This window comes from Cyrtonyx montezumae, unplaced genomic scaffold, assembly GCF_038088225.1.
Source record: "Cyrtonyx montezumae isolate F1298 unplaced genomic scaffold, pur_monq_1.0 scaffold_12, whole genome shotgun sequence".
NCBI classification, from domain to species: domain Eukaryota; kingdom Metazoa; phylum Chordata; class Aves; order Galliformes; family Odontophoridae; genus Cyrtonyx; species Cyrtonyx montezumae.
The window spans coordinates 23,250,452-23,262,632 of NW_027071848.1; the positions used below are offsets into that span (position 1 = coordinate 23,250,452).

The 12,181-nt window shown below is 41.3% G+C and overlaps 1 protein-coding gene across 1 annotated transcript in view; it reads right to left on the minus strand.

Moving 5' to 3' along the window:
* FAM124A (family with sequence similarity 124 member A) overlaps nucleotides 1-12,181 on the minus strand; it is a 41,622-nt gene that overhangs the window by 19,440 nt on the left and 10,001 nt on the right. Inside the window, exon 3 of the mRNA XM_065730369.1 lies at nucleotides 8,309-8,340. Coding sequence (XP_065586441.1) covers nucleotides 8,309-8,340 — 32 coding nt within the window. The remainder of the gene's footprint in view (nucleotides 1-8,308; nucleotides 8,341-12,181) is intronic.

Consider the following 12,181-nt stretch of genomic DNA (forward strand, 5'->3'; position numbering starts at 1 on the left):
ACAAGCTGAACATGGAGCAGGAAAATCTTTCCTGCATCTCACTGCTCTGGATGAAAGACCCACTAAACAGCTGCCTAGCTCCTTGTGACTTTCCCTGACAGCAAATAATAACACTTCCACACAGAGAAATACGATCCACACCACTTAATAATCAAAGTCAACCTTCTCTGAAATTTTTCCTGTAATTTTTTTACTAGAACTGTGCAGTACTTGACAACTCAGTGTTCATCAGAGCTTTCCTGTGCTTCTGAATCACATCTGGAAAAAAGAAAGAGGAAAGTTTTGATTATGTGGTTTTGGCTATGACTATGTGTGCCTAAAACAGGAACTAAGAGAAAAGAAGTCAGGTTGTCATCCATAACTCATTTTCTTCTGTATAATTTCTCCAGTTTTCATCTGCTGTATCTGTTTGACAGGGAAAAGAACTGACTGGAAGTGGTAAGAAAATAACATACAGTGGTGATATGAGCATCAACAGAAGTAGAGTTCCTATAACTCTGGTCTAGTAATCGTGTAGGTTACACTTATACTTCTTCAGTACTGAAACTTAAGCTAGCACTAAGCCAGTAGGAAGTAATTAAACCATGGAACACACAGTTGGGTGTGTACTAAATGATACTAAAGAATGAAACTCTGATCTAAACCCAGAACATGGGTTTCTCCAACACTGAAAGAGGAACTTCAACTTTTACATGTGGCTTGTGGTTAACACCACATACCTCACAGGCAAAAATCAATTCTGATCTGATTTCAAGCACAGTTCCACAATTGTTTGTGCACACCCTCACACATGACTGGGTCTCAGTTCTTATAACTGTACCTTTAAGGGCATATGTTTCCCTTTTAATTCTTATGGTTCTAAATAATCACATACAGTAAGACCATCCTCAACACATCTCCCTACAAAAGCAGCACCCTAACCTCAGCTTCTATAAAGGTGGACGTTCAAATAGCAACATTAGCTCTGTATCAACATCTCCATCGTGGTTCCCAGGCAATAACACAGCAGTAGCAATAACCCCATGCAGCACCAAACACAGGCCAGGCTCCACTGGTACCTCCTCAAAGACAGGAGTGGATTTTTGTGGCTGAAGCTGTGATGCTGGTGGGGCTAGGAGGGTGTGCCGTTAAGTTGATTGAACATTCTGCAGTGGAGATGGCAAACTAAGGATTGAAAACGCTGCTGGCCTGCTCTGGGTAGATGATCCAAAATCAGGAAATTCTGTTTTAACATAACAGATTTTTTTTCTTCTTTTTTTTTCCTTCATACTGTGAGGGTGGTCTTCCAATGGAAGAGGCCGCCCAGAGAGGCTGTGGGGATAATTCATAGGTTCATAGGTTCATTAGGTTGGAAAGGACCTACAAGATCATCTAGTCCAACCATCCTCCTATCACTATCCCTACCCAACTACTAAATCAAATCCCTTAGCACCTCATCTAAACGCTTCTTGAACAGCGCTAGGGATGGTGCCTCAACCACCTCCCTAGGCAGGCCATTCCAGTGCCTGACCACTCTTTCGGAGAAAAAATGTTTCCTCAAATCTAACCTAAATCTTCCCCGGCACAACTTGTGGCCATTCCCTCTCGTCCTGTCATTATTTATCAGGGAGAAGAGGCCCACCCCCTCCTCACCACAACCCCCCTTCAGGAAGTGGTAGAGTGCAATAAGGTCTCCTCTGAGCCTCCTCTTCTCCAGACTAAACAATCCCAGCTCCCTCAGCCGCTCCTCATAAGACTTGTGCTCCAGACCCCTCACCAGTTTTGTTGCCCTTCTCTGAACACGCTCCAGGGCCTCAATGTCCTTCTTGTAGTGAGGGGCCCAAAACTGAACACAGTACTCGAGGTGCGGCCGTACCAGAGCTGAGTACAGGGGGATGATCACCTCCCTGCTCCTGCTGGCTACACTATTTCTAATACAGGCCAGGATGCTGTTGGCCTTCTTGGCTGCCTGGGCACACTGCTGGCTCATGTTAAGCCAAGCATCAACCAACACCCCCAGGTCCTTTTCCTCTCTACATTCTTCAAGCCATTCTGCCCCAAGCCTATAGCATTGCATGGGGTTATTGTGGCCAAAGTGCAGAACCCGGCACTTACTGAACCTCATCCCATTGAGCTCAGCCCAGCTATTCAGCCTATCCAGATCCCTCTGAAGGGCCTCCCTACCCTCAGGCAGTTTGACACATCCTCCCAACTTGGTGTCATCTGCAAACTTACTGAGGGTACACTCAATCCCCTCGTCTAGGTAAAGTTAGAACCTAAGCAACCTGCTCTCAGCAAGGGGCTTGGAACATAACCTCTCCAGTAATGCAGGATGACAAGCATTCACACCAGCATGTTTCACACAGCTGAGTGCTGCCATGTGGCATGTAGTAATGACACTGGCTGCCTTCACACAGCCACAGCATGATACAGACCAGGCAACACATACAGAAGCTACTCCCTGTATTTCCCAGGGAGCTGCCACTTCAGATTTCACCACTATAAAAAACAGCTGAATTTGCAACGTTGGCACATGCTACAGGCTAAGAGCTCTACATGGTTTGGGCCCAATTTCCAGTTTAATTTTATCCTATACTTTGATTTGCATACTTTTTAGAACACCCTCTGGAAATACAGTATGATACTGGCAAGCCCACCATAAACTGGTCTTAATATTCAACAGAGCCTCTTTCCAGCCACTGTAAAATCACCTCTGTTCTCTATGGAAATAATACCATGGTATATCTTCATATTGCAATAAGACAATATATCCTTAGAGTTACTACACGACACTGGCTGAAAAAGAATACTGAAAATACATCCAGTCCAGTAGTGTATGAGACAGAGCTGGTTTCAACTGATTGAGCTTAAAGCACACAACTTCATTACTATTTTTTACCTAACAAATTTTTAAAAATCCAAATATAGCTCACCCTCTTCCTGCCCCTGCCTAGTTTTCACTAGCTTTAACAGTTAAGTGGAGGCAACCAGATACAGAAATGAGACATGAGTAGTGAGAAGCCATTTCTTCACAAACTATTGTTAGAGGATGCCTATAAATCTGCACAAAGCTATAGGTCCTTATGTTCCTGTAGCTCCCGTTCTTTCTGCAACCACGAAGGCTATTGTCTTCAGTCCAAAGCTCCACTAAGCACTATTTTGAATGACACGATCCCTCAGTCTCTAGAGTGTATGGTAATAAAAACTTTTAAGAATTAGAAATGAAAGAACTTCTGAAGTCACTGACATTTCTTTCCTGCATAAAGGACCTCATCCTTTGTATGGTTATTACACTTTTTTTTCTTTTTGGGGGTACTTTTTCTCCTTTCATTTTCTTCTGACAATGGTTACAGTTGTCAGACAGAGATGGAAGAGTGAGATTCTTATGTGGTAACATCAAGGTACAGAAGTCATGGGGGACAAAAAAAAAGGAAACAGAAAAACAGAAGGAGCAAAGAAGAGAGGTAGCATATTGTTACAGGCATATGGGAAAAAAAGTGGTGTAAAAATTGTACCTTGGAAAGCTCTGGGCATGGAGGGGACAGGTAGCCTCATACTGACTTCTCATGCTCTGACAGATAACATCTGTACCTGAGAAGCTCTTACCAGGTCCTCAGGATGTAGGCACATTCAAACACTGAATTTTCACTGCTGATGTTAATCCTGGGTGCAGCCACCTCATCCCTGGTCTCAAGGCAGAGCTACTCAAAACGAAAGCAGCCTGGCAGGGAACCGAGTCAGCAAGGGATGGTAACATAGTCTGGGAAAACCACAACAGCCTACCTCAAATTCAGGACAGCACTACTTTTTATCCTGCTTGGAAACTGTGACTTGACTGCATGCCATTAACTTAACAACTTTCATAAATGACATTTAGGGTAGGTGCCTGGGAATAAGTCTGAAGGAAAAAGCATGGATTTGGACATGATGTCTTGGATGAATTAATGGCACATGCACCAACATGAGGTTTCAAGGCTTTTTTCATAAATAGTTTTTTCTGTAATGCTGGAGATCATTTGTTCCCCATAACGAGATCCAATGCAATGTGCCAGAGGTGAAAAAAGCTGAAGGAGTAATAAAAGGAGAATGTTATCCATTCTGTTATGACCCTGTAACGTTTTAAACCAATAAAGTAAAAGCAGGACAGAAGAAGGAAGAAGTATTGGGACTGGCAAATATTCTTAGGCAACTGTCATTTGGGGATTAAAATCTGCTGTCCAAGTAGGGCAGTCTACTTCAGTGCACATCCTTTGCATGGTGGTAAGATTCAACCACCTCCTCCACTATCAAGAATAGCAGAAACATCATCACTACTGTCCCATGCAGAAGGCTGCAGTTTTACAGACAAGGACTCTTGCCACTTACAGAGAAAAGTGCAAACACAGCCCTGGTGAACTGATACAGATGAAGCTGACAAAACACCCGATTCAATCCCAAAACAGATATCTGAATTTCTACTAGCATAGGAATGGAGTACAATCAGAAAATGAGATAAAGGAAAATTTTATGACAAAGCAACATTCTTAGTAACCCACACATTTGTAAATCTGCCAAAAGAAACTGTCTTGTGCTTATTTATTAGAACCCATGGTTCTAATAATTCAACATGGAAAAAATAATAATAGTTCAGCTCATAGAGGGAAGCATACAAACCATCCTCAACTACATCAGAAGCACTGCATTATTCTCTATCTTCTAAGTGAAAGGCAAGGAAGCAAAGGAAGGTAAATTACCAGTTTCCAACAGCAAAGCAGGTGAGTGACAAGCCTCTTTTACCTGGTGTGACATGGAAGCACTGTGTTGCTACATGGTTTTCGTATCTCAAATGCTTTACAATCTGCTACAAGCTTGTGCCTTTTCCCACAGGGCCAGGTTGTGTTTCACTCATGACTTAGCTGAAACAGCACTAAGGGTATCTTAGTAGCTTCCTACTGATTGCCTAGGTGAATAATGTCAGCAGTGAAAAAATACCACCTATTTAACAGTTATTTCTAAGACACCCTGGATAAATTGTCTCCTTGACCTGACTAAGTGGGAATATTTAATGTCACATATCATAAAAATCTTTCTTCAAAATGCCTACTTTTGGTTTAAGTCTTTATGAAGCTCCATTATTGTAAAAGCAAATACTGCACAGAGGAGGAGGTAAGCAGGCTCCATGGAAGCCTTCTCCTTGCTTGAAAGTCATCCCTAAAATGTACACATCAAAGCAACTTGAAGGTAATTACAGTGTTGATGTGCAGAGACTGCTCCTTACTGTGCTGACCAACACTAATTAACGATTCCCTTGTGATTCCAACTACCCTCATCCACAAGCTGCCAATGGTCTTTATATTTCTGTATAATGCACTTTGGGTAAAAGTCTCTTCTGTGTTTGTAAAATGACTAGCACAATTGCCTTTCATATATGATTAGGGATCCCTAATGGTAATTGAAAACTGTAATTGAAAAGGTAATTGAAAATATGGGCAAAAAGAAGCTTATTGCATTTGCTAGATTAACAAAGAGCACATGAATGGGCAAAACATCCTATTGAGATGAAGCACACCTCCCATTAAAGAGCAAAGGAAAAAGTGGGTTATGCACATTAGAATTCAGAAAAGAATATTAGAATTAATTTAGCACTTATATTCCATGAAATCACACTGCTGAACCTTAAAGAGACATAATGCCTTATAACCTGGCATCTAGCAGGCAGGTTTTCTTGGACTATTTACTCTGTTCAATAAATAGGAAAAGTGGCCCACAGTCACTGCAGCCAACAGAGTGGCATGAGCAATGAGTAGCCTCATTTTCCTAGAGAAATTAACATAGATGCACTTTTCAAACTTCAGCATTCTGTCCCAAAGTAACTGCTACACAAAACACACCAATGATATACAAATGCTGTGGTGAAGAGCATACTTTGGTCACTCAAAGCTGGAATGCAATGGCAAAGAACAAAAGGACTGAGATGCTGCCTTAGACCAAGGGTCCGTGCAACACACCAGAGAAGCCTTTAAACTGGCGAATGTCTCCCACAGTAACTGCCTGGGGAAAACTAAATAAGAATTAAATAACTCCTGTACAGACTGCTTCTTCCATTGCCACAAAGCAGCCCAAGACATTCACTTCTGACTTGGGAGAGCCTCAGAGTTCCCATGGACCTCAGCACAGCTTTGTTCAGCTGCTGTCCTTGCAGGGAGCAGTATAGGCATCTATCGTTAATTCACCTGCCAGAGTTTTCCTATCCTTTCCTTGGGCGTGCCTGTGTAAAACCTTTGTTCAGAGGAGTTTATCCAGAACTCCACAAGACAGAATTATTCATTTATTAAATGCTGAAACCTTGTTGGCTCCAGGGACCTCTGAAAAACCAAATGAACCCATAATGTTCCTGGTTCAGGTAAGTTCCACTTCATTAGAACATGAAGTAGATGTAGATTATTAATAATAGAGACTCTGCTTTTTGACATTATAGCTTATTTAGTATTACCTTAGGTCCTGATAGCACCATGGATTACAGTGTTTCTGTATTACAAGTGAAACCATTTTCTGAGTCTCTCTCTTCCCCAAATAAATAAAAATGGTTAAATCATGGCAGTTTTTTTTTAAATATCTCTTCCCCAGTATCCTTTCTTCTAATGCAATATGCACTCACTGTCTTCCAGCCTCCAACACAAAGCACTTCTATTTTACTTCTCTTTCATCATAGTTACTGTTTCTCTCTCACTGTCTGACCAAATTGACCACATAAACACCACGAAATGCAAGGTTAAATACTGCTACTTGTGAAGTCGTAACAATATCATTTGCTTTGGAAGCAGAAAAGGAAAAGAAAGAGACAGCCCTGTCTCCTGAACTTTACTGTCTATACTGGAATGATAAACATCTTTGTGCTGATAAATCACCAGCGATGATATGCAACTGTAATAACTCACATATTCTGAACTGCCTTGGTCAGCAAGGCATCGAGGTGATCACACTCAGCATGGCAAACTGTATCTGCCACATGACTTACATGTGCTAATTTCATAAAATTGAAGAATTATCAAATTAATTTTACCTTTATCAGCCACACCAAAATGGTAAGGGACAAAACTTGATGGGAAATAGTTTAACTTTTTCATGCCTTCTCTTCTGAATGTAATTGAGAAATACATAGGTTTACTAAGCAACCCCAAACGATTATCCAAACTTGAGATTTGAGGGGAAGGGCATGCACTTGGGGTAAGCAGTCAAATTCAAAAAATACTAAAAAAGATAAAGTTGTTTGGTTGGATTCTGCCACTCAAACATTTCAAGAATTCCACCTTCCAGTGGGAAGCCAGAAATGTATTTAAACAACAAAGTTCAGGAAAAAGCTGCACTGAATTCTTTTTCTCAGATGTATGACACACAGAGAGCAGATGGGGAAATGACAGCAAGCTCCCTGCTAGTCACATCAGCTCAGGAGCCAGACATTATGAATACTGTCTGATCCAGCACTTGCTGAAATCAATAAAAACCCTCCACTGAAGATCATGGGAGATGGAAAACAAAGCACTCCATACTTCAGCTAGAATACATGAATGAAAAAAACCTGATGGCTTTCTTCTCCTCTGATTTTTATGGTGCCTGAAGATCCAGATTATAAAATGCAATTAGTCATATCTGAATTCTTGATTTGCTTGCTTGGCATACATGAAATTGTAGTCTATGTATGTGCCAGGAAGACAGGTATCATCTTGCACTCTATGCAAGTGTAAGGTACAGTATTTCCTACAACTAAGAATATGGTTTGAGTGGGAAGATAGAGGACTGAAAAAACACTACTAGAAATTGCTTTAACAATGCCATTTTTCTTTGCTGAAAACAGAAAGAAAAATAATCCAAATACTAAGATAACCTGTAGAGAGATTGTGATGCTCACTAGATCTCACCTATGAAATCAAAGAAATGCTTCCTAGGATTTGTTCTCAACTACCTTCTTGGCATCAGCTTGCAATAAGCATTCAGTTACTTCTGCATCATCCAGCTCTAATGCCTAATTCATCAGTACAGACTAATTTGGTTGCAGGACCCATTCAAATTGGTCATGTCACATTTACAGATTTTCTTATCATTTTGCCTTGCATTCATATCACCTCTAATATTTATGATTTTACACATGGCTTTTATTTTGGTCATGAACATCCTATCAGCTTAATTTATATGCTGCTTCTAGACACAGATCCAAGAAGAGCAGGAATGAAAGCCTCACTGTGTCAATATGAACTCCATCATAACATAAGGTTGATGTCAATAAAGAGTAGCAGTTAGGAAAACAAGAAGCTAAGATTCCATTACAAAAAAGTCTGTAGGTTATACTCACTGCTGGTAGAGGACATGCGGCTGTACTCAGACCTGAAAGACAAATAGAAGACATCATTAAAAATGAACTAAATTTAATTCACGTTGCATATTAAATTAGTTTAGAGACCATTTGGTTTTGGCTTTGGTTTTCACTAAGGTAATAGTAACTGGAACAAGTTTTGAACATGGCCTCAGAAAAATAGGCACTTTGTATGAACTTTGAAACCATTTATGTAAAGCGCTGAGATGTTTTTTCAGGAATGGAAGTGGCAAATCATTCTGCTGCACTTCGGGCATAAAGATAAAGCTTGGATGGCTCTGAGGAAATAAATAGTCTGCTTCAGACACCGGTTAGGAACAGAAGTCCACCTGATTTTGACTCTACTCCTCATCTTTCTTCTAAAGCTGTTTTGATATACATTTTTAAAGAGAATGTTATTGTTCTTTGGACACAACTGGCAGGGAAGACCAAAAGAGAGAACTGAAATGTCAGCATGTAGATTATCATAGCATCTTTTGAGTTGGAAGGGACCCTAAAAGATCATCTAGTACAACTCACCTGCAATGAACAGGGACACCTAACGCACAGTCAGGTGTTCAGAGCCCTGCACAGCCTGACATTGGGTGTCTCCACCCCTTTAGCCAATTCATGCCAGTGCCTCAACACTGTTACTGTAAAAAAATTTTTGCCCTTATATTCAGTCTAAAATGCTCTTGTTCCAGTTTGAAACAACTTCCCCTCGTCCTTTCACAGCAGACTCTGATAAAGAGTCTGTCCCCTTCCTTTTTATTAAAGTGTCCCTTTAATACTGAAAGGCTGCTCTCAGGTCTCCCAGAGCCTTCTCTTCTCCACACTGAACAGCCCCAGCTCTCTCAGTCTGTCCTCATAGGAGAGGTGTTCCACCCCTTGCACCATTTTGGTGGCCCTTCTCTGGACACACTCGAACAGGTCCATGTCTCTCCTGTACTGAGAGCTCCACATCAGGATGCAGTACTCCAGGTGAGGCCTCACCAGCACATAGTAGAGGAGTTGGATAACCTCCCTTATCTTCTCTTCTCCAAGTTTAACAAGCTCAACTTGCTCAGCCTTTCTTCACAGCAGAGATGCACCAGTGCTCTGAGCACCTGGACATATTACTCCAGATGGGGCCTCACAAGGACAGAGTAGAAGGGGACAATCCCCTCCCTGACTTGCTGGCCACTCCTCTCTTGATGCAGCCCAGGATACTGTTGGCCTTCCAGGCTGCAACTGCACACTGCTGGCTCACGTCTCACCTTTTATCCACCAGTGACAGAGCTGTTAAGTATTTTGAGCAACAGTGCAAATAACTTTACAGCTACTTTTAATACCAAACTTCTGAAAGCTCTGTTCCATGCTGATTAAAACTCACAAACGTGGCCCATTTATTTCCCAAAGATTCCAAACCTAACTGCTTTTTTAAATAATTGCAACAAGTTTGCAATATTTCTTTAAATAAAAAAAAAAAAAGCACGTGAGCATTGACTCCTAAGATATTTGTCAGGAAATAGATACTGTCTAAGCATATTCTCAGGATACCTTCACAATCTAGGCTCTCAGGCATCACAGGCAATAAAAGCTATAAATCCCCAACAACTACAGCAGTTGCTTTGGGTTCTGATATGAACTTAGCTCTGCAGAGGAAACAAAGCAAAAACAGTCATCCCACTATTTCACAGTCCCATGCTTAGCACTCAGTAACCTTAAGGTCAGATGCTAAGACTACTTGTTCACTTGAGGAGGTGCACGGGGAGCTACCTCATCCTGAAGGACCAGTAAAAAATGACTCCCCTTGAATTTTTTACAATATGCATCCACACCTCTTGCACAGCATCCCCTTCACAAATAAAATGTTACCTCTCAACCACATTTCCCCCAGGACCCGTGTACAGCTGGGAAAGGTGGAGGCAGTAATGGCATGGGCAGAGAGGGAAATGCTCTTCTTTCAGCTGAGGGGGGAAGACAATTGCAGGGGCTGGCGCTGTATGGGGCACAAAGCTATGGGGTACTTTCTTCAGAGAATCATGTGGGTATCATTTGGCACCGTGTTTATTTGAGAGAGTGTTAAAACTGTAACATAGCCCTTTTCACAAGCCCAGAGGCAATCAATATCCATCCAGCTGCCTCCAAGAATCCCAAGCAAGGATTCATTCAATCTGCACTTCTGTTTGGAAACAGCCTGGGGCTGTCCCTGTGTGTATCTGCGTTCAGTAGCTCGTAGCTAATTCCATATGAATCTGTACTGCTTTTATTTCAGACAGAAGCAAGACAGTACTTCATCTTTTGCTTACTGCAAGTAGAAGCAGCTTTCTGTTACTTCACACTGTTATTTTATTACCCCAAAGCGCTGCAGGCGCATTACCGGGCATGGAGAATTAATGAGTCCCGAACCAAGGAGCTGGCATTCTGCATCCAGGCAGGCCATGAAAAATGAGACAAGAGGAAAAATAAAAGGATGGGGAGTGTGAAGGGAGGAGACAACAGTGTGCTCAGAGACTAATTGCACAGATGCATTTTAATAGGCTTTAGAATTGGATTGGGGGCCTTCTGTAATTCTAATATGGTTCCAGCTAATATTTAATTCATGCTTGTTGCATAACTGACATACATGGAATTAAAATAAAAAAAGGTAATTAAGCTCAAAGGCTTATAGCAACCTGAGGTGCCAAAATAGGGGCTACACTCTCCCTTAGTTCCACCTATGATTGATAATGAGATGGCTGAAGTGTGTCTTTCCCTTACTGGAAAAGATTCTGAAGGACCCTCAGCTACATGCCTAAAACCAAATGGCATGAATACAAGTCTCTATTTGTACTCTCAGGACCAACACACGTTGCCTTTTGTTCTCCTTCTGATTCCTTTCTTCCCCAGTAATTTATTTTGTCTTGAATCTAGTCCTTAAGAGCAAAAATGACAGTGAGTAAAACCCTTCATATTTTCAGCACATTAGCACAAACCACTCAGATTCATGGTGTGTAATGGTTAAGTGACTTATAAAACAGAAAATATTTTTTCTTATAGTCATTTTTGTAGGGTTCTGAATTCTAAATAGACTATAGAAATAAACAACTCCTGAATCACATGGACTCTCCAGACACAAAGAAATTTTGTCCCTTCCCATCCTCTCCATCCCAGTTTTATACATCCTGAGTCCCAGCTCCTACCAGTTTCCTCAGGAAAAATTCTCCCATTAGGATAACTGAAGAGTAAAGCACTCTGCCTTTAATGGTGAATACAGCCATATTGCCCAGAGGTTTCCAGACAATTATATGGTCTTGCAACCAGCTATTTTCTCTGTGCTACCTATAGATATTACAGTTCAGATGAAATGAAAGAGACATTCAGGACAGAAATCAAACAAATGAAGGACTCTTACTTTAACAGGCACATAATGAGGAAAAAATGATCAAAAAGAACACTGAAACAGTAGGAGGTACTGAAAAGGAGGGCAAAGAATCTACGCCCAACGGTCACCCCAGCAGCAAAGAGGAGCTGTGAACATGTCAAAAGGCATTAAAGTATGAATGCAGAAGCTTGAGATAAATGTGGAACCAAGATTCCCACCAGAGCTGCTAAAGGATCAGGAGTGTGTATTATCAGGGAACGTAAGACCATCCCAAGCACAAAAGATCCTAAGCAGGCCTTTGAGGTCAGCCTGCATTATTCACTGATGATTATTAATACAAAGCCTTACAATACCCAGGAAAGGGAAAGAGCCACTGAGTATCACTAGCTGCTAGCACAACCTGAAGTTTCTGAGTGTAGTATATAAAAACACTGTAAGCCCATTTATTTGAGGAAGAAGAGCTGCTGTGTTGTCTCTGCATCACAGAAAGACATCAGCAGGGCAACAGTGGTGACATCTATGCTAAT